The sequence below is a fragment of the Cyrtonyx montezumae genome, unplaced genomic scaffold, assembly GCF_038088225.1.
Source record: "Cyrtonyx montezumae isolate F1298 unplaced genomic scaffold, pur_monq_1.0 scaffold_0, whole genome shotgun sequence".
NCBI lineage: Eukaryota > Metazoa > Chordata > Aves > Galliformes > Odontophoridae > Cyrtonyx > Cyrtonyx montezumae.
This window is the reverse complement of record NW_027071824.1, coordinates 46021428-46044895: the sequence shown is the minus strand read 5'-3', so window position 1 is coordinate 46044895 and position 23468 is coordinate 46021428. Positions and strand designations below refer to the sequence as shown.

Here is a 23468-nt window from a genome sequence, read left to right as displayed (position 1 = left end):
GGACTGTTCAAAAGATAAAGATCTGGTTGGTTGGTTGCAGCCAAAGTGTTGTGATCAAGAGTTCTATGTCTCGGTGGAAGCCAGTCATGAGTGGTGTCCCCCAAGGGTCAGTCTTGGGACTCTTCAAGGTCTCCTCAAGCTCTTTGTCGATGACATAGACAATGGAATCAAGTGCACCCTCAGCAGAAGCTGTCAGCCCATGGCTTGGACAGGTACACTCTTGGCTGGATAAGGAACTGGCTGGAGGGCTGGGTCCAGAGAGTGGTGGTGAATGGAGTTAAATCCAGCTGGTGACTGGTCACGAGTGGTGTTCCCCAGGGGTTGGTGCTGGGGCTTGTCCTCTTCAATATCTTTATCGATGACCTGGATGAGGGCATCGAGTGCACCCTCAGTAACTTTGCAGATGACACCAAATTGGCTGGAAGTGTTGATCTACCTGCGGGTAGCAAGGTCCTACAGAGGGATCTGGACAGGCTGGAGGGCTGGGCTGAAGCCAATGGGATGAGGTTCAACAAGACCAAACTCCAGGTCCCTCACTTTGGCCATAACAGCCCCAGGCGACATGACAGGCTTGGGGTCACCAACCCTTGGGGTGTTCAGGGAATGTTTGGATGTTGTGTTGAGGGACATGGTTTAGTGGAAGCTATTGGTGATAGGTGAATGGTTGGGCTGGATGATCTTTTAGGTCTTTTCCAACCTTGGTGATTCTATGATTCTATGATTCTATGAAATTGGAAGATGACACAAAGCTAAGCAGTGAAGTCAATACACTGGAGGTAAGGAAAGCCATCCAGAGGGACCTGGACAAGCTGAAGAACTGGGCGCATGTGAATCTAATGAGGTTCTACAAGGCCAAGTGCAAGGTGCTGCACTTGGGCCAGGGCAATCCCAGGTATTTATTCAGACAAAGGGAAGAACTCCTGGAGAGCAGGCCTGCAGAAAAGGACTTGGAGGTCATGCTGGATCAGAAGCTGGACATTAGTCAGTAGTGCACACTTGCAGCCCAGAGGGACAACTATACCCTGGGCTGTATTAAAAAAGAGGTGGCCAGCAGGGAGAATGTCATGGTTTTATGATTTTTTGTACTGGTATTCCACATCATAACATCATGTAGTGCATTTGGAGTTAAAGAGTTAATGCTCCAGCTCCGTGGATCATCGATAGTTCCAGGTATACCTGCCTCAGAAGAGAAGAAGAACTCCATTCCCCAGAGGACTTTGCGATGTTTTGCGTTCTTACGTGTTTACGCTCAGAGGGAAAGATAAAAACTGTCTGCGGTCACGGGACACTCTCTTTCCTTTGGGATCGACTCAGCAGTGGGTGCTCGCTGCCATCTTGGCTTCAGCGTTAGCGTAAGGCCTTCGGTTTATTGGACACTCTCTTGCTCATTTTATTTGATTTATTAGCTTTAATTCCAATTATATTGTATTATATTGTGTTATTTTGCTTTCTGATATCTATTTAGTAAATTAGCTTTCCTCCTCAGATCGTTGCCGCTGTTTTGTTTCTAGGCCCATCTCCCTTTTCCCTTTCCCTTTCCCCCTTCCCCTTTCCTGGGGCGTGGGTCCGTGGGTCCCCCACACCAATCGTCACAAAACCGGGCCGAACCTGCCCGTAAACCGTTGACAGAGAAGGAAGTGATTGTCCCCCTTTACTCAGCTCTTGTGAGGCCCCATCTGGAGTAATGCATCCAGGCCTGGGGCCCCCAGCACAAGTGAGATGCAGAGCTCTTGGAACGAATCCAGAAGAGGGCCACTAAAATGACCAGAGATCTGGAGTACCTTTCCTATGAGGAAAAGTTGAGGGAACCGGGCTTGTTTAGCTTGGAAAAGAGAAGGCTCTGGGTAGACCTCATTGTGACCTTCCAGTACTTGAAGGGATTATATAAACAGGAGGAGGAGCAACTGTTTACATGGGTTGATAGTGATAGGACAAGGAGGAATGGGTTTAAAGTAAGACGGAAGATTTAGGTCAGATGTTAGGGGAGGGTTTTTCACTCAGAGGGTGGTGAGGCAGTGGAACAGGTTGCCCAGAAAGATTGTGGTTACTCCATCCCTGGAGGCATTTAAGGCAAGGCTGTATGTGTCTCTGAGCAGCCTGATCTAGTGGTTGGCAACCCTGCCCATGGCAGGGGGGTTGAAACTAGATGATCTTTGAGATGCTTTACAACCCAGGGCATTCTGTTATTCTATGATTCTATGACATGATTGTACTCCACATCCAAATAATTCAAATAAACATATTCTTTATCAAACTCTACTTCTAAAAGATCGGTGCTTTTGCTAATTTCAATGGGATATTATTTTCTTTGCAACACTCAATATTCTGTACTTGGGTAAATGACAGAAAACATATCCCTGGTTAGAAGACAACTGTGAGTTTTATACACAAACAGAGTAATATTTTTGCATTCACTCTTTTCACCAGTTTGGCAGCAACTGTAATTTAATAGAGATGTAAGCATATTTTTTCTTGGTTAAGTTTTTCCTCATTAAAATATAGGTTCATGTCTTTAGGAAAAATCACTCCAAACATTCACTAATTTCATTATGCATGTCTTTGCATGTGTTTGCATTATCAAAATACATTTCTTGTCATAATAAGTAAATAATTGCTGATAACAATTAGCAATACAGTAGAAACAAACTACAAGGGGATTTTTCAAAGCCCTTAAGGAATGTGAAAAGCTAATTTACACTTAAAACCAGGCTGTGAAGGACACAGCAGCAATATGTTATTGCGTGAATGACAAGCTGGCTCACTCAATTGCTTTAGGACATCTAATAGCATGCTTAAGAGAAATACTCTGCTTACTCTTTATATCTATAAGGTCTTAGCCCGAATTTTTTGCAGAAACTGTAGCATGCTGTTACATATTACATCTATATCAGCAAGTGAAAGCACTGTGCAAAATACTTCAAACCAGCATGTTGTCAGTTTTGGATGGGACACAAACACAGTTTTGCAAGAGCTCTGTGATACTCAATGATATTTGGTAGTTAAACATGACATTATATGTATCAGACAAAAGCATTTATATTCTCTATCTCAAAAAACAAAGATGAAGTATGCAGAACAAACTGTCAATAAGAACATCAGACTTGTGTAAGGGAGACAAACCATCAGTTAAAAACTGTTTTTTCCTTTTTATTTTTCTCTCTATCATCTTTTATCTTTGAAGGAAACCAAAACAAACCATAAAAGTTACTAACTGAATTGCACCTCAGCAGGCATTAAGGTGGTCAATCTAAAGGCCACTCATCATCAAAATCATATAGAGGGCTCAAAAACAAAGAAATATTAATATTTTAGTGGACTCCAAGGTAAAAAGCACAAAGAGATCGATAGGCTCCTTCTTGAAAAATAAAAGTAGCTTGATGAATCTGAGCAGGGAGCCTGGAATGTGGATAAACAGAGACAAGACTTGCAAAAAGTCCCTTATTGCACTCTACCACTTCCTGAAGGGAGGTTGTGGTGAGGAGTGGGTGGGCCTCTTCTCCCTGATAAATAATGACAGGACTAGAGGGAATGGTCACAAGTTGCGCCGGGGAAGATTTAGATTAGACCTGAGGAAACATTTTTTTCTGAAAGAGTGGTCAGGCACTGGAATGGCCTGCCTAGGGAGGTGGTTGAGGCACCATCCCTAGCGCTGTTCAAGAAGTGTTTAGATGAGGTGCTAGGGGATTTGATTTAGTAGTTGGGTAGGGATAGTAATAGGAGGATGGTTGGACTAGATGATCTTGTAGGTCCTTTCCAACCTTATGAACCTATGAACCTATAAAAGCATAAATTATTTTTCTCTTCCTCATAATTGGCTGGATTCAGCCACTAGTTAGTTCAAGAGCCCCATCCTGGGTGTTGATATGGCCATAGCTTCAAAATTTGCTAATCTCAGATTGTAATGTTTATCACTACTAATATGAACACTGTCTGAGCTATGGTTTTTGGGTAGAAACTTATCTGGGAAGGGCAGATGTTGCTGAATATTAAAGGGTTCATGTTTCATAACTATGATGACTGGCTGTTTTTGCTTCCTCAATCACAGCACAGCAGAGACTTCTGATTTGACAAACTTGAATGTGAGTTTTCTTTTGTGTAATGAATTTTGCTTTCCCCTTCAAATGCTTTCATGTTCAGCCTTACATATAATCCTGGAACCTCTGTAATAAACAATACTTCATTGTCTATAATTTTTTTTCCAGATTTATTTACCTGGATATCTTTTTTTTTTTTTTTTGTGAATGGCTTGACATATGTCATTTCTCCAGCCCTCAGAGTTTAGGTGAAAGAATTATGTTAGGATTAGAAGTAGGCCAAGTTAGCCATATGGTGCTATTTCTGAGAAACAAATTAGAGTTAATAGAAATATTTTTGTATATAAAAAATAAGAGAAATTATATAAAAATACTTTTAAGCCAGTTAAGTCATACGCTCTTCAGCTCAAAAATACTTTATCTATGGCCGCCCCTTCTACTTTAAGTCAACCATTTTATTTGCTTTATGACACACTTTGTAATTAAGATATCACATATTTTCTTTTTCTTAATAGGATAGTGGATTCGCCCAGAAAACAAAGTAAGAATAAAATCTGCTCTTGTAACAAACGTCTAAGTTGAAATTTTCCCACAACTTGAAGAAATTTGGTTGGACTTCCTAGTAAACACAAAGCATATCAAAAAACAAAAATCAAAATCAAAACAAAACAAAAAGATAACCACACAAGTTCAGAGTGTGCTGGTATTTGCACTGAAAAAAATATAATACCCCAATGTATTGCTCACTAACCTAGATTTTGGAAATTGATGTCATATTTTTGTATGAGTTTGAATGAAAATTCAGCCTGAGGCAAAAAGCCAAGCAGGAAAAATTTTATCCTCAATGACTGGAGTGTGGTAAATTTATAAATAAACTAAAATATGAGCTTATAATGGAAAATATTAAGGCAGTTTAACAATTTATTCTGAGTTTAATCATATAAGAATATTGCTATTTATTACACTTAAAATTAAAAACAAGAAGTGTAGAATATATGTAGATTTTCCAAATGTAAATCAACAAATATTATATTTGATTTAGCATCGAATGGCAGACAGTAAAGGGAAATGAGATTGTTTCTCTTAATTAGAACGGTTGAGACAGTATTGGATAACATTTCCAAACCCCACTCCCCCCCCCCCAAAAAAAAAAAAAAAAAAGAAAAGTGAAATAAGAAGAGATGAGGAGGAACTGATTCCACACTTAGGCTAAGTAAAAATAGTTTCCAGCTGAGTGTTTGTCCACTGCGCCACTGCGTAGTATAAGGCTAAGTGATGAGTGCAACAAGAACAGGATAGAGATTGCTTGCTCCAGCTAACTGACTAAGTGCTTGTCCACAGCACAGCACTCACAGAAGTTAAGATAAATGGACTAATACAATGAAGTTATAATGCATTAGTCAGAGAGCATTAAATCTCTATGTACTTTCACTTAGAATCCAAGTAAACTTAGATGACTCTAACATTATCCTTCTTGAGGTAATTTTCAGTTTAAAGTTTGGTTAAACTCCAGCAGTCAGAAGGCATTACCACCATCTGAACTGAGGTTCAGCTTTACCATCTTCTGGTGGTCAGACTACTTGCAGTGTGAGCTTCACTCCAGGTTGCCCTCAACCCGTGTCTAGAGAGAAGTATCCCTTTCCTGTAGCAGGGGGTTGGAACTAGATAATCTTAAAGATCCCTTCTAACCCAAAACATTCATGATTCTATGATTCTGTGAAATGTAAAACCAGTATTTTCAAGACCAGATTGGATAGGGCTTTGAGAAATTTTGTCTAGTGAAACGTTTCCATGCCCATTGCAGAGGGGTTGGAACTAGATGATTCTGAAGGAATCTTCCAGCCCAAATCATTCTGTGATTCTATGAAATATTAAAAACAAAAGTAAAGAAATAATAAAAATAGTTGTGCTGTGCTAAAGTAGATCTCATAATGAAAGATGACATAATATGACTGCAAAAAGAGACTTAACTGATGACACTTCAATGCCTTTATTTCTGATATTTTATAACATTTTTGTAATCATCTTTTGCCACAGTAATACTCCTCCATGTAAAACAAAGCATTTCTATACAGATGATACTGTACACAAGAGGCTGTTTGGTCAAGGCTGTAGTTTCATCTGTATTTTTAGAATAGAGATCTTGAAAAGTGCCTAAATAGGATCTTTTGCCAATGGATCTGAGATAGTTATTACTCAGCTAACCCAGTAGCGCCCTAAAAATTAATTTCCATACTGTATGATTTATTAAATACTTGGCAAGAGATTCTAGGCACTTCTAGCACAGAGCTGGAAAGTTATCACTATAGTTGTAAAATACTATAAAAACCTATCAAGAATATATACATACATATAAAGAAGATAATTGTGTGAGGGAGTGTGTATGTGTATTCACATTACTTTTAATAAGATTCCCATTGCTTCCTCCTGCCATTTCTGAGCACTGCAATGGTACATCAGAGAGATGCTCATCAAATTTTATTTTGCCTAAAATTTCCAGAGGAGGGTTCATTAGGTAAAAAATATGCATGATTCCCAGAAAACATATTTGTTATCTGACCTCTGAAAACCAGTTCAAACCAGCTCCTCTGTGGCTTTTTGGAAAGTGCCAGTTAGAGGACATTAAGCACTCTACAAAAGTAGGTTCTTATAATGGAGGTTTTTCTTATCTCTTATACACACCTTGCTCACTCTTAACTATGCCTAAGTTGGTTGGCACCCACTGGTCTATAAATATACTTTCTTTCTTGCCCAACATACTTAATGTATTTTGCACCAGAGAAAGTTTGTCTGTACACTCTACCTTCTTGCACCTTTGCTGTAAAAAGACTCTTGAATAAGTTTGGACAAGAGAATTTTATAATAAATTTGAGTTTACAATATAAACCCACAAATTTAAAATCACATTATTTGTTCATGCAAAGGAATAAATGAAATTTTCATTATTTACAGTCTGTGCCAACTAATCTCTGGATTATCTTATAATAATTGTAACATATGCAGTTTGCAAATACAACATATGTTACATACATGTGTATAGGTAAATAAACAAAAAAAAAGAATTACCTTTTGGCGTTGTTCGTTTTTCATATCTCTCTGTTTTCTCTTTATGAGTTTCTGAAAACAATGCAATGCAGAATTTATTCATGAATATTAAAGAAATTTTAACACAGGAAAATATCAGAAAAATCATTTTAATCATTTTAATAAAAATAACTAAGTGTTCAAATATTATAGCATTGTCATGTCTTAATCATCTGCAGATTCTTAATTATATACAATAAAATTCATTTATCAATGTGTATTCTATTTTTCGTTTATATAAGCCTATATATATATGCACACATATAAAATACGTGGACAAAAATCATAACAGTTTATTACTTATTTATCTTGATTTAAATTGAGCAGTAGTAGTACTTTTAAAGTCAAGAACAAGTTTTGCTCATAAGCAACAGTTATATGGTAATATATGTTGGTTATGAATCAGAAATAACATGCTTTGATTCAGTATTTTTGTCTATATATCTCTAGTTGCTTGCCAGGATTAGTATATTTTATCTTCCAAATTAACTTTCAAGGGTAAAGCTAATTCAAAAGGAACGTTTTAATTAGGTTTTCCAGATTTTTAAAGCTCAGATTCTGTCAGTAACTTCAGCGCAAAAAAAGATTGACTGAATGAAGTACATGAATTACAAACAGATATAAAATGTGTTGGGTTAGGGATCAGAGTTTCTGAGAATGACTGATTTTAATCATGCTGTTTACTAAAGCACATTTTATAAATCCCTTAGCTAAGAACTGCCTTGTTAGAAGAGTGGTACAGTATTAATCTGTCGTTGCTATGCCACTCCTTATTTATAAGATCTCTCACCTGTGACATTGATACTGTTATTACAGCTATACACCTCCATAGCTATTTTTTTTCTACAGTTCTTACTGTGCAAAAAACACAATAATATAGAAAATGAAAAATGCAGAATTTAGGAAAAACAAACCAGAAGTAAATCAAGCTTTCCTAGCACTGTTTGCTTACAGTGCTAGAAATTTAAAGGGCATTTATTAGAGGTGCCAAATAAATTCATTACGACTAAACAGAGCATCTGGTTTACAGTAATGTACAAAGCTTCCTGTAGTGAAAAACTGGTATAAAATACTGGATCAAACAGACCTTTGACAAAGTCACATACAAATCTCGCCAGAGTCCGTTGCTTCCTTTTTTTTAAGGGTGAGATTTGATCTTTAGATTCTAAATAACAAGTGTCTGGCCCTCAAAGTAATACAAAACTATGCATATCACATCTCAACTCTAAGGATCTACTCTAATGTTTGCTAAAGACAGTAGAAATGTTCTATTTATCCCACCAGTTATTTGCTCCAGATGTAACAGAACATACATTGCCGAAAGGATACAGTTGAAAATGGTATTTTCTTTTTTCAAAACTCTGATCTGTGCATTATAAAAAAATATAGAATGCTGTTATTGGATAGTGTAAGTCAACTAAAGATTTTGCTTCGTTCACAAGAGAAATAACTATGCTACATGCTATGTAGCCTTCAGAAAAGATAATTTCATGGATATAAAGGATAACAAAGGATTAAATGTGTTACTGTTAGCTGTCTATGTTTGGCATCATAACTAAGCTAATTATATGATGTCAGTGAGTCAAAAAGATTGTTGCTCTACATTTGTCTTTTACTTTTCATCCTGAGTGTGTAGTTCATTTTTTGTTCTATAAACCTCAAATGCTGTGATTAGGAAGAAATTCTGTCATATAGATTTGTTGTATTTCAGCTGAGCTTTTATTGTTTTTCTCTATACAACTATATGAGGATCGTTTTTCCATCTACTTCCAGTGTTATTTAACATCTCTGTAGGTAACATGGACAATGGGATCAAGTGCATTCTCAGCAACTTTGCAGGTGACACCAAGCTGAGTGGTGCAGTTGTCATGCTAGAGAGAAGGGATGTTATCGAGAGGAATCTGGACAGTCTTGACTGGTGGGCCCATGCAAAATTCATGAAGTTCAACAAGGCCAAGCACAAGGTCCAGCACCTAGGTCAGGGCAATCCCAAGCACAGATACAGGCTGGTGGAGAATAGCTTGACAGCAGCCCCGAGGAGAAGGGTTTGGGAGTAGTGGTTGACAAAAAATTTGACATGAACTGGCAATGTACTCCTGCAGCCCAGAATGCCAACCATATCTTGGCTTGCATCAAGAGAAGCATGATCATTGGATTGAAGGAGGTGATTCTGCCTCTCTACTCCGCTCTTGTGAGACCCTACCTGGAGTTTTGTGTTCAGTTTTGGGGTCCACAGCACAAGAAGGACATTGAGCTGTTGGAACACATCCAGAGCAGGACCACAAAGACGACCAGAGGGCTGGAGCACCTCCCCTATGAGGACAGACAGAGAGAGCTGGGGCCCTTCAGCCTAGAGAAGATAAGGTTCTGGGGGGACCTTATAGGAGCCTGCCAATACCTGAAGGGAGGCTACAGGAAAGCTGGGGATGGACTTTCCCAGTGAGGTTGAGAACGCTCCCTCCCTGGAATTGTTCAGCACTTGGCTGGATGGAGCTTTGAGCAACCTGGTCTACTGGGAGGTGTCCCTGCCTACAGCACAAGTGTTGGAACTAGATAGACTTAAATGTCCCTTCCAACCCAAATCATACGATTCTAGGATTATATGACCCTTAAGATCTACAAGGAGGGTAGTAATGAGGATCTGGGGAACAGCCTGACTTTGGTACCAAGAAAGATTATAGAGGAGATCATCTTGAATGATATCATGTGGCATGTGCAGGACAGCCAGAGGATCAGGCCCAGCCAGCATGGGCTCATGAAAGGCAGGTCATGCCTGACCAACCTGATTCCCTTATATGATCAAGTGGCCTGCCTGGTGGATGAGGGCTGCTGATGTAGTCCATCTTTACATCAGCAAAGCCTTTGACACTGTCTCCCACTGTATTCTCCTGGAGAAGTTGGCAGTCTGTGGCTTTGACAAATACACTCTTTGCTGGGTAAAGTACAGCCTGGATGGCATGGACCAGAAAGTGATGGTAAATGGAATTAAATCCAGCTTGTGACTAGTTATGAGTGGTGTTCTCCAGGGGTCAATACAGGGGCCTGTCCTGTTCAGAATCTTTATTGATGACCTGGATGAGGGGATTGAGCACACCCTCAGTAAGTTTGCAGATGACACCAAATTGGGAAGAAGTGTCCACCTGCTTGGGGGTAGGAAGGCCTTCCATAGGGATCTGGCCAGGTTGGATCTCTGAGCTGAGGCCAATGGGATGAAGTTCAACAAGACTTGTATTTTGGACACAGCACAAGGCAATGCTACAGGCAGAGTGGCTGGAAGACTATAGAGGAAATGGACCTGGGAGTATTGGTCATTGTTCAGCTGAACATGAGCCAGCAGTGTGCCCAGGTGGCTGGGAAGGCCAATGGCATTGTAGCTTGTATAAGAAATAGCATTGCCAGCAGGAGCAAGGAAGTGATTGTCCCTCTGTACTCAGCACTGATGAGACTGCACCTCGAATGCTTTGTTCAGTTTTGGGCCCCTCACTGCAAGAAAGACAATAAGGCCCTGAAACATGGACTGGATGATCTTGGAAGTCTTTTCCAACCTTGGAGATTCAGTGGTTCTGTGATCATCTGGTCCAAAACTCCTGCCATGGGCAGGGACATTTTCCAATAGGCCAGGTTGCACAAAGCCCCATCCAGCCTGACTATGAATTCTTTCAAGTGTTCATTCACAAAATTTCTCTCAGTAAACTGTTCCCCAGTTTCACCACACTCACTGTTAAAAAATAATAAATGTCTTTATTTCTTTATCTTTTTATTTCTGATCTAAATCTACCCTTCCCGTTCAAAACCATTTACCCTTGACACGTCCTTAACTTGACTCAAGATTACTCAGCTTCACTGGGTTCCCACCACCTTTAATGTGTTTCTCTACAAAAAATCCTTTAAATATAAATTATATACATAAAAAAATATCAATGAATCCATATTTCAAAATAAGTTTTTGTGATTTTTGAAAATTTCTTTTTGTTACTTTTGACTGCAAAATATATATGGAACAATGGTTGTAGAAGTGGCATCTAAATCAGCTTCATAATTTGTCAGTAATTAAGTTTAATGACACAAGCACTGCAGTAACGCACATAAAGTGATAACTGCTAGACAGCAACATTGAGAATGTCACCTAAATAACTGCTACAGTTAGAATTCCATACATTATGCAGAACTCTACAGAAATTTCTTGATGTGAAAAAAAATTATCATAGTACAGAAGCATGTGTATCTGTGTTTTATAGTACTGCAAAATATTATGTCATTAAGATCTCTTTACAAACTTCCCATTATATTTAGAACTATCATAAAGTATTACAGTCTAGGAGACATCAATTCTAATGGATTACAACCTAAATTATCTCAGCACAGTAAATCTAGTTTCAGTATATGCTGATCTTGATTAATTTACAAGACAGAAAGTAGAGACCATTAGCTAACTCCAAAACATATAAAATAAGTAAACATTAGATTGTTCTACTGATTTTTTTTCTGATTGGAGTTTTGATACTGCCTCATCCTTTATGACAAAGAGCTTTAATTTTCTAGAAATCACATCATATCTTATTGCTGAGTTGACGAAGTGGCTATAATATTATAGAAGACTTACATGTCCAGTTTAAAGTGCGTAATTTATCTCTATCAATGTGACACATGGTTAATAAATCCTAAATATTACGAATCCATGTTTAGAAAAATGACAGATCAAGTAGCAGCAAGGATAATCTTCATCACCACGGCAACCATCCTGATTCTTTATGAGATGACAGCATGGTTTATTACATTATTGCAAGGGAGTATGTATTTTAAAGCTGTATTTTATTGTTTCTTTTTTTTTCTTCCTTATTTTTTTTAATCAGGCAGATGTGAAAATTATCTTTCCCTATTTTTGTTTCTTGGTCTTTTAATGAATAAGTACTTCATTTTCTTAAATATGGGTGCTGCTTGACACCAGTTTCTCTAGGCCTTGAGTGTGAATAAACAGGACATGCATGTTTTTTAAAAAATAACTTCAAGAAGGGAAGCTAGTAGACCTCTCAATGACCATGATTAAAGGAGATAGAGACATCTATATTTTTAGCAGACCAAGATATCTATATGCTGTTGATTCAGAACAAGCACTCTTAGTCTGCTGAGGACCTGTATTGCACGCAGCTTTACTGAAAATCCCTGCTGAAAATGCAGTTTGGATGTTATTTTCCACTACCCCCCACCAAGCTAATTTCAACTATCAGTAGTTAGCAGTGTCTAACAACAGCCTGGCACTGGCTATGCACTGTGAAGCACCAGGTCTGGGTTGGAAGAAAAGAAAAAGAATACACCTCTCTGACACAGCATGGACTCAGCTATCTGTGAATTTACTGTGTCATGACAAAAGAAGCACCACCCCTGCATGGTTTAGCACAAAGAGATTCTTTTGTTTCTATTCAGCTAGTTCCCTTCTTCATCTGCTTTTGTCTGCTCTCTTGTTGCTGACTTTGAATTTTGCTGATTACTTTGTTTGTGAGCTTGGTTATATTGTTTGGTTGGTTTGTTTTGGTTTGTTTTTTTTTGGATTATATGTCAGCTGTAAGGTGGAAAATGAGCTGGAGGAGAGGTCTAGGAGCAGTCTAAGCAAAGCCAATTTGCTTTTCACAGTTTTTGTGTTAATTAAAAAAATTAATAGGGGCTGAAGCTCACAGGTGCTGCCATAATAAAATACAATAAAAATAGCCTAAAATAAAAGAATAAAAGCATAAAATGAAATAAAATTGTTATATGTTATACTATGTTAAAAAGAGAAAATAACAAAAGTCAATGTGTCAATAGCATAAGAGCCCAAATAAGGAAAAAATGAATTATTTTCCCACCTGAAAACACAAGACAGATTGACTAAGTGTAACTCAGGAAGTCAGCAAAAACACCGGTAATTTAACTGCTTCTTGACATTGAATAATATTTCCTCATGTTTAAGTAATCCTTTTTATACTTAAATATAAGTGGAAATTAGGTTCAGTGTTTCCACTGTTTAAAGGTATATTTGAACCAATGGAATGTGATTTGAAATGGTGATGCTCTTTTTTCCTTATTTCCTGAGGAAATTTGACCAGTTGGTCTTCTTTTTCATGTTCACTCACAGGAAACATGGCAATATCTACCTTACGTGCTTTGACAGTCATAAATACTGAAGTGTAAAAAGGAAAATGAGTCCTACTCACAGTTATGATGTAGCAGAGGTTAATATCTTGCTTTTGAAAAGTCAAAACCCTTACATTTTTTGACAGCAATTTAATGGGACTATATCCTTGCCTGTTTATCAAGACTAATTAGTAGCAGGCAGCTGATTATCCTGAAGAGATGATGGAAACGGATACTGAGGGCAAGGCAAGAGGGAATGGTGTTAATGGCTTTAGAAGATGAGAGGAATGTCATTTCTAATATGTTTCTAGATGCTGTCTGTATAAAGAGTTATAGTCAACTCTCCTGCTGCTGGTATCCTCAGGAGAAATTTGCAACTGTGCAGCTGATGCCTATTTTTAATCTCAATAGTACCAGCTGGTGAGGGTGACAGTTATTCTTATGGGGCTAGGAGGAGAATAAAGGAATTTGTGTGTTTGAGCAACTTCTAGCTAACTACTAATACATCATGTAGCTGTAGACTAGAGGGAAAAAAATGCAACAGGTGCAACTGGGAAAAAAATATAAAGAAATACTAGGAAATTTTTAATTGGGAAAATAAATTGGTGTATTGTGCATATATCTAGGAATGAAAACCAATGTAATGTTACAGGAGGATTTAAGTACTAACATTCAGTTCTGGGAAGCCTGAGCGACTAGACCAATTTAGGTTACTACCCTAAAGTTAGCTCTTAGTATAGTCTTATCCATGGTGCTTCATTAGATCTCATCCTGTTCTAGGGACTCAAAGCAACTTCAGGTCAGAGTACTGAGCAATTTTCAAGTCATGCAAATGCGATAATTTCTCTTATCCATGAAAATACTGAAGGAATTGTGTACTCATCCTATGTATGAGATATTAGGCCAAAGTGCCTCTTAAGTACTGTTCAAAGTTGTTTATCTAACTCTTTTGAAAGCACAAATGCAATTTGGAATGAAAGTTAAGATTTATATATATATATATTCTTTTAAGTTGTACAGCAACTCTTTTTTGTTCTGTGTAAGACTACTTTTGAGAGAAGTCACAGAAGAACATTTGTCATTACTCTATGATTCTATGATTTTTATTAGTGCAAGCATTCTGTTCTGTTGTGTATTTACCCAGAACACAATGTTTTCCTAAACTGGGAAGTTTGTTGTGAGGTGATTTTGACTGATCCAAAATCTATACAGCAAAGCTTGGCTACTTCACCATAGCTGTCATTATTTCCTCATCTTAATAGTTTGCTTGACATTACTAAGCAGATATCAGAGATAGACAGAATACTACCTTCGAGTATTTCTTAACAATTTACCTTGAATAGCATACAGCAAGAAAGTAGGCTTTCATACTAAAAGGATCCTCTTAAAATAAAGAGATTTAACGTTGCCTTTCTTATATATGTTAAGTCAAAATTAAACAGAAATATACAAATTTGATTATAGTTCAGGAGATATTCAGTTGTTTCCACACAAGTTTATAATATAAATGTATTATAGATGACCTGCTGACATCTTACTCATCTTGCTAAGGAGTGCTTTGATTCTGGTGTGGTATTTTATTTTTAGCAGAATGTACATCAAAAGAAATGCACTGGGAAGAAGGTGTTTTCAGAACAGAGTGTATGCTATTTTCATAACAGCAAAACACCCCAGTCCACAGAAAGATTTTATTATAACCCACTCTTCCAAAATCTCCATAATTCTCTTTTTAGCATTATATTCATGACTATTTATTATATCCATATTTTCCACCCTGTTGATGTCTGAAACATAATCACAGATTGCTATAGAATAAAATAGCAATTAGTAATAATTAGAAGTGTATCACTGTTATTTTCTGTGGACTTAATAAAACAGCCTTATTGCTAAATCCCTGATGATTGTCATTGTTCCCCCCCTTTTTTAGTATCTTTTCTCATTTTCTTATTTCATCTACCATGGCTGCTTAAATAATTAATCCTGCATATTGTTTCAATACAAAATTGTGTTTTAGAAAAATAAAATATTTATCTTTCCTGAAAAACTGAGATACAGGAAGTTTGATAGAAGCCTAAAGAGCTGAAGAATTAGCTGTAAATAAATTATATAACAGCTCCCATGTTTAAGAATTTGTTTATTCAAGATAAAACCAAATGTTGACTACATGCTCCATCAAAAAAGGAAATGGTTGTGATCCTAAGAGAATAAGTCCACCTTGAATGTTCCAGTTTACCAGAGCACGTGGAAAATGACATAGTGCCCAAGCTTTTATTTAAGAGGTATTTTTTATTTTTGGAGAGTATTTCTCCCTCTTTTTAAGTTTCAATTCATTGTCAAAAAATAATTTTTTAAAATAAAGGTTTTACGGCGTGGAGGATATCTGTCAGTTGTCTGATTTTTTTTGTACTATTAGCAATCATTCATCCTGTAACCTGCTTTTAGTTGTTTCAGAAATTTCAGAAAGTCACAAATACAACCCACTCATCCAAAAAAAAAAAAAAAAAAAGAATAAGAGTTAGAACAATGTGATCAAAAAACAGGTTGCTCTTTTCTTTCTGTAAAAGTTAAATGGATGTGATCAATTTCTTTTTGTGGATTTCAACTCAAAGAAATGTTATTTGACCAGTTTAAAATGATGATTTTAATAATCAATTTTATCATAATCTGCAATTAGTCACATGTAATCTTACACAGATAAAACACAGATGACATCTAACTTTGTGTGTGTAGAAGAAAAAAATAAAAGAAAGCAAGAGAATAATCACACTTCCCATGCTCAGCTTAAAAAATGTCAGCTATGCAAATCCTGTCTCAATCTATTATCCTGCCACTCTGTATTACTTACTTTGAGATACACTAAGAGAGACTTCTTTTAGGGTCCTGGCATGCAAGAGAAAGATGCTGTATGTGCTGGTCACAGGTGTAGGGCCCCACTTGCTATAACCTCTCTGGGACACTTAAAGGGATTTGAGTTTGTTCAGACATGCAGGACCCTGAATTTTGGTACTGTAGGTTTATCCGTGTTTTGAAAGGACTTTCAACTTCATTCCTTTTTTGCGATCTTGCCAGATAAGTTCTCAGTGAACGTCTTTATATGCCATGGAGATATAATAATCTAGAAATGAGGAGAAATCTAGTACAACAGAAAGAGCTTTCTTCCTGGAAAATGAAAAGAATTTTATATTTATCTTCTCCCATGTCCTTTCTTAGCTCTCACATACCAGATCAGACATTTCCTCTGCCTCTGATACAATAAGCTTTCAGACAAGGGGAAAATCCACCTAACGCTTCTCTCTTTTGAGTAACATCATCCTGAGGCCTTACTGCTGGGACACAAATATTATCTGCTATGATAACATGGGTAGCTCCAACTAAGATTTTCCCTAATTTAAGAAGACAGCTTACACATCTGAAAACCTCAGCTACACTTCAGCTCAGGATTGAACAACTTTGATTGAACAACAAAGTTCTCAGTATATCTGAAGAATTGGCCAGCAACTTTGGATTAAAATGTTCCAGCTCAATCACCATTTTTCAGCAGGGAAAAGAGCTATAATTGAGCATCCCTATCCCCTAGAAGTATGCGGTTTTATTTCACCTGGATAATATGGAAAATATTTTCCTTATGTTATAAAATGCTGTTTCATAGTGGATATGCTATTATTGTATTGATGAAAGTAAATAAAACAAAGCAAGATTGTTAAAAGAATGTTAGCAACAGAAAGGGGTGTTACAAAAAATGCAAAGAAAAAATATCTGTAAAAGCAGTTGAGCATCTGAGAATAGAATCAATCAAAGATTTTCATCTTAACACAGGGTGTACTTTACACACTGATACACCAAATGCAAATGTAAAGTGCAGCCTAGGGAGAAAAAGTGAAAGCCTTTTACAGAGATCTGTAATAGCAACTCATACAAAGAAAATTGAACACTACCATATGGCAACATAAAAGAAACTGAATTCAGAAGGCATTACCAGTACAGATATGTACTTCAGGGAAGAATAGAACTGAATAATTAATTTCTAGGATATAACTACCACAACAGCAATTCAGTATTCAGGTTGCATGCATTCTACTTATTTCTTTTCTCAACCATGTTTCCAACTTTTTAGCTGGAAAATACTTATTTCTTTGCATAAATATTTTCTAAACATAAGTATTATCTCCAGAATACCCATTTGCTTTCTTTATATTTCCAGATATTTTTGCTGTATTAAAGAAGGACTTCTAGAAGATAGAAGCTGAAGCTCTATCCTCTGTATTTTCACAAGAAAAAATGATAATTGTGATGTTAGCTAGCAATGTGAATTTTTCAAGATATTCTGCAGATACAAGCTATAGTAAGAATAAATTATCTTCTATAAATTAAAGATCTTTTTCAAAATGTAGAAAACCATTTTAATAATTATCAATGCCATGCTTGATACAAATTTATATGCAGATATAAATCTATTTCTTCTTTAAATCTATTTCTTCATGTATTACTTTTTTCAGAAATATATGCGGTTTTTTTTTTTTTTCTGGTGTGGGAAAAGATTATTGCTCTGTGATACCAAGTTAAGAGTGGAAAAAAAAACCCAAACTAATGCATACATCACATTTTTATGATTAACTGATAGGTGGGGCTAAATATGATTTAACTAATGATGTGGAAACTTGAGTAAGAAAAATATAATTTTCAAAATCTTATTATGAAACAAAACTGGTTCCAAAAACTTATTGCCACAGTTCTGTTGCTCCCTAGCGTTAACATACATATTGTCTGTAGCCTTGCAATCAGAGTAAGGAAACAGAAGAATTAAAACCAACCACGAAATTATTACTGCATTTTTAAATCGTTGGTAGACATTTGCATAGGTCACCCTTAGACAGCCCACCCACTGGGTGAGCTGAACTTTTTGCCTGATCATATATAACAGTTGTTATTTACTTAATAGAATGAAACAACCTGGCATGCATTAGCATTTGGAGTCTGGACTGGGGTAAATACACCTTGGCCAAAATCGCTGAGGATGTCAATGAAATAAATGGTGCCCTTAGATGTTTTCACTTTTCAGAAGATCATGAATTATATGTTTTCTGCACATCAATTGCCAGTCTAATAATCAGGGAAATACATTCTTTGTTGAACTGAAGACAGGGTGGAAAGGTTATGAATCTTTCCAGAAAAGTTTACTTATGATAAACAATGTTTCTTGAAACTTGTACCAAGATTCTGTTTGTTCATTTTTTGTTTTTTTGTCGCTTTTTTTTAATGTATGATTTGTTAACAGCATTTTTTTTTTTTAGAAATTAAAGAGAATAGGATCATTTCATATAAATATTCTATACATCTTTCTATCTCGAACAGATCTTCTAACTCAGAGATGTCAGTCTAATGTCTAGATATCAGAGAGAGGAAATTTAATGTGATTGCTGATATGGAATAACCTTATGTCAATAGAAATATATTTGTTAATATTGAGACCGTAATAATACTATGATGGTGCTAAATTTCTGTCTCAATGTTGTCAAAGTTCATTGTATTTTTGAAAAGAAAATCTCTAACAAAGGGACTTACTTTTGAAGTGGAGGATGGGGGTGGAGTCCATTGAAATCCAAATATAAAATTGAAAAAAACAATTTACTATGCCTCAGAGATTAATTAAAAGATAAGCAGCTCAAATCTTAGTATATATATTTTTAAAGATTTTGAACAACTTCTTTGTAGGATTCTTTGTAAGATTCATGTTTGCTAGCCAGAATTCATTGCCTGTGTTGAAGTAGAAGATCCTGTTTTAACATATAAAATCTACTGACACAAGTGCTCAGTTTGTCAGGCCTACACTGGTAAGCTAAACAAATTCTGATTTAGATTTAATTTTTCAATTACACATATATAAACCGGATTGAAGTTCCAGAACAGTTTAATTATATTTTATTCATGGATGACATTACTGAAGTGTTTGCACTTGTCTATATTTTACAAGTCATTATTTTCAATTTTGTGCATTATGTTTCTCAGCTCTTTACATGTCTCGCATCTGATGCCAGGTACATGCACCAAGAGATAAATATTTCTGTTTCTATAGTAATAAATTTTAGTAAATAGACAAAAATATGAGAAAGCTTACTTACAGAAGTCAAATAACTAGTTTGTCTATCCCTTGGAAATGAATTATATTATCTCTTATAACAATTGTTCTAGAAATAAATGAAACTAGTTATGAAACATTTTAAGCCCATAAGAGACCTTAATAGGCATCTGAGTCTTTTGTGAAAAAGAACCACAGATTTGCTATATTGAGAGTACTCAGTGTTGAAGACAGCAAAGTCCTCTACACTATAATCTTTCACTAACTCTGATGTTTATTGTTTCCTTGGACATTATGAATATTCACACTTACAAATACTAAAGATAAATATTAGTGATAAGACAAGATGGCAAAAATAACTGTGATAAGAGTATATTTGAGAAGCATTTCCATCCTTTTTTGAGGATTCTGAAACTGATTATAGTTCCCTTGTATGTGTCAGCCCATTGTTAATACTTGCAAACTGAAGGTAAAGATGATAATACATCTCTACAAGAGTAATCTTCACTTTCTTTGGGCCTGCAATTATCATTACATTTTTCTCTCTTACACTTGTAACTCCTGAGTATCCTTACCACTACCCGTGAATTTTTTTCAGTATGTGATTGCATTGTATTAGAAACAATCTGTTTATTTTTGCATTTACTATATTTCCATCATAAAGTAAATCTAGGACTAACCTTCTAGCATTAATAGAAATCGCCAGCAAATAGAGATTAAAATATAAAATATACCCAAAATAGATGAAAAGATTTTTCAAAAGTTCTCATCTGTCTATCCATAAAAGCTCTTTCTGTAGAAATACTTAAACAGGTGCAACAATATTTGATCTAATATGCCTATTTCAAGATTTAAATTTGCAAGAAATTTCCCTTAAATATGTGCAAAAAGTCAAACTGTTTATCTTCTGGACTGTACTACTTGATTTTGGCGGCCCTGCACATGGCGGAGGAGTTGAAACTAGATGATCATTACGGTCTCTTTCAACCCAAGCCATTCTACGATTCTTTGATTCTATGGTTCTATGATTTCACTCTTGGTATTCATTTAGGATGTTCAAATGACCTGGAAGAGTCATCTGATGTACTGTGCACAAAGCTATGGACAGAAATGCTGCACAGAACAGATGAGACTATGATGCAGAAATGGTCCTTTGAATGAAAACAGAGAACTACTCTAAAGCCTAAAAAGCGTGGTGCTGATCTTGTGGATCTAGCTACAAACATTTCAGTATTCAAAATGTGCCAAATGTTGCTGGTCCTTCTTTGAGTCCAGCCCTATTATCAGCCACATGAGAATAATCATGGCTTCACGCCAGATATATTTTATTTTTGTCACTCTGAAGAAGAGGTGACAAAAAAGTGCAGACTGCAGTTGTCAAGATTAAATGGACATAACTTTGGTCATCTGGAGGTGGTAACAAGTTATTTGCAGATATTTCTCTTTGAAAATTTATGCCTGTAGATGACAGGTTGGCCATAAGCCAACAGTGGGGTCTGGTGGCCAAGAAGTCTAATGGCATCTTGGAGTGCATTAAAAAGAGTGTGGCCAGCAGGTCGAGGGAGGTAATCCTCCTCCTCTACTCTGCCCTGGTGAGGCCTCACCTGGCATATCATGTCCAGTTCTGGGCTCCCCAGTACAAAAAAAAAGACAGGGATCTCCTCTAAAGAGTCCAGCAGATGGTTACAAAGATTATAAAGGGCACAGCTGAGAGTTCTGGCTCTGTTCAGCCTTGAAAAATGAAGTGATGGAGCAATGGCACAGGCTACACAGAGAGGTGGTGGAGTCTCCTTCTCTGGAGATGTTCAAGACCTGCCTGGATGCCTACCTGTGCAATCTGGGCTAGGGAGCTACTTTGGCGGAGATGGAGGCAGGGTGTTGTACTAGATGATCTCTAAAGGTTCCTTCCAGCCCTTATAATTCCTGTATTCTGCTAGGGCCTTACACCACTTCCTTCATCAGTCTTAGTCAAGAAATAACTTGTTACAAGGAGACAAGGAATCTCCTTATCCTCTGAAACAATGGAGGAAAGATCCTGAGTACATATACAAGAGGTGAGAAGCCCACTCAAAATCTGTTTTAGAGCTCAGGCAGATGAAGAATGCTTGAATTTGGGCACTTTCACTTCTGTGTTAGTGATTTATCCTGGAAGGTACGAGAACCAAAGTAATCACCATCAGCTCTTCCATTTCCTTCACTCCAAACACAGACAGCTTTCTCGGCATTTATCTCAAAGGGAGATTGTGAGCTTTGAATCCTGAGAAGAACATCTCAATACTTAGCACTTTAAAAGGAAGGACTTATAAGTCCTAATAATCATTTAAATACTTCCTATTGACTAATTTGAGCAGCCTCCAGTTTATTTTGATTGCTTCTCTGAATTCCATATCTATAACCTAAAGTGTTCCAGTTCAAAGTTTAAGAAACTTGCTTTTTGTAGGCATAAGGATATCAAGGACTTCCAAAGAAGAAGGTATTGCAACGTTGAGTGTGATATCTGCAGTGTTTCTATAGACTAAGCTTGCCCAACAGTGAAGTATATTATAACTTCCCAGACCAGCCATCTACAGCGGCTCATGAGTAGTCCCCTTCCAATCATGTACCTGTGAGTTCTAACAGCAACATGCTACAACTTCAGATTCTGAATCCACTGACAGTTTAACAATGCATTTCTTTATCTAGGAGGAGAGGAAGGGAACCCTTTCAAAAAATCTTAACAATGGATTAAGATGGATTTTGTTCCTGCAAAGTCAGTTCAAATATAAAAAATCATAGACTGATGAATGGCCTTGGTCTCCAAACCTGTTCAGTTGTTAGATACCCTACTAAGACTGATTAATTGTATCATTAAATGCAAGCTTGAACCTGTTACAATTAACTTCGGAGAAAATTGGATTGTAATCTCAGCACCAACTGGAGTGATGGATTCTTCAGTACAGGTGTTTACTTTTTGGCATACCAGTTGATGAATGCCAAATTCTAAACAAATAGTCCAGGTAACATACCTTATTATTAACTTATGCTCAATTTGGACCAAAGAGCCTAGTTTTGAAGAGCTTTACATCCCTTCAACATTATCCCACGCCTTCTAATACATTTTCATTTAATATAAGTTGAACTAAAGCTTTATGTTTCACCATTACAATGTTCAAGTCTGGGAAGATTTATATTATAAATCCTACCTACTTCATTCTTGTTTGTTTCAAAGTTTAATGTTACCTAAGTAACTTTTTCCAGAAGATTCAGAGGCAGTCTTTTCATTTGCACAATGTAAAATGTTTTTACATCTTTTCATTATTTCTCTATAGATTGCTTTATATATTCTTATTTTTAAACACCAATTCTATGCATGCATATAAGTAATTTATACAAACATTAATAAGAGATCCATATACAGGGCAAGGTTACAAATGTTATTATTACAGCAATTTTATCAGTTTGTTATAGTTTTTTTCAGTTTCATAGATGATCATTCTCGAAGAGAGCAAACATTTCAGCAAGTATTATAAAATTGAATTTCTGATTCAATAATTTTCTTGAAACACAAGAGACATGGTTAGTAGACTGAAATATTAATAATGACAAAATCCATAGCAGAGACATAGGAGTTAATTCCAAAAATATGTTGCAAAAAATCTCCATCTAGAGTAGAGCATCTCACCAACCTTTTATCACAGAAGATTCCACTTCACCTAAACAAACAAACAAACAGGAAAATAAATAAATAAGTAAATAAATAAATAAACAAACAAACAAATAAATAAATAAATAAATAAGGCAGGTAAGAAATTCCATAAAACCAAACCAAAATTATCGTTTTTAAAGGCAATTTATTCCTTCTCTGCTGAGTGGCAAGCACTCTATCCTGAGTTTGTATTTTCACAGAAACTTTCTCTTATCATAGAAGTTTTCTGAGTCTGGGACTGACATTGATAAATTCAATGCACAGTAGTAACCAAGGAAATGCCCAAATCTGTATTTGTGCTTCTCAGTATAAACTTGTGATAATGTATTTACAATCTGCTGGAATGTATGCATGCACTCATGTTGTAAAGAATTGTCTAGTGGTTCATTTTAAATTCCTGATTATAAATGAAGTCACAGGATAGCAAGATTGTAAATGTAATAACACTTCTAGTGCAATCTGAGGCAAAAAAGACAGT

General features: G+C 36.3%; 1 protein-coding gene across 3 annotated transcripts in view; it reads right to left on the bottom strand.

Annotated features, from left to right (window-relative positions):
* Positions 1-23468, bottom strand: part of TRDN (triadin) — a 209831-nt gene that overhangs the window by 136158 nt on the left and 50205 nt on the right. For all 3 annotated transcript variants that reach the window (XM_065734365.1, XM_065734358.1, XM_065734367.1), the window contains exons 5-6: positions 22971-22997; positions 7101-7151 (exon numbers count right to left, since the gene is read on the bottom strand). In XM_065734365.1, coding sequence (XP_065590437.1) covers positions 7101-7151; positions 22971-22997 — 78 coding nt within the window. The remainder of the gene's footprint in view (positions 1-7100; positions 7152-22970; positions 22998-23468) is intronic.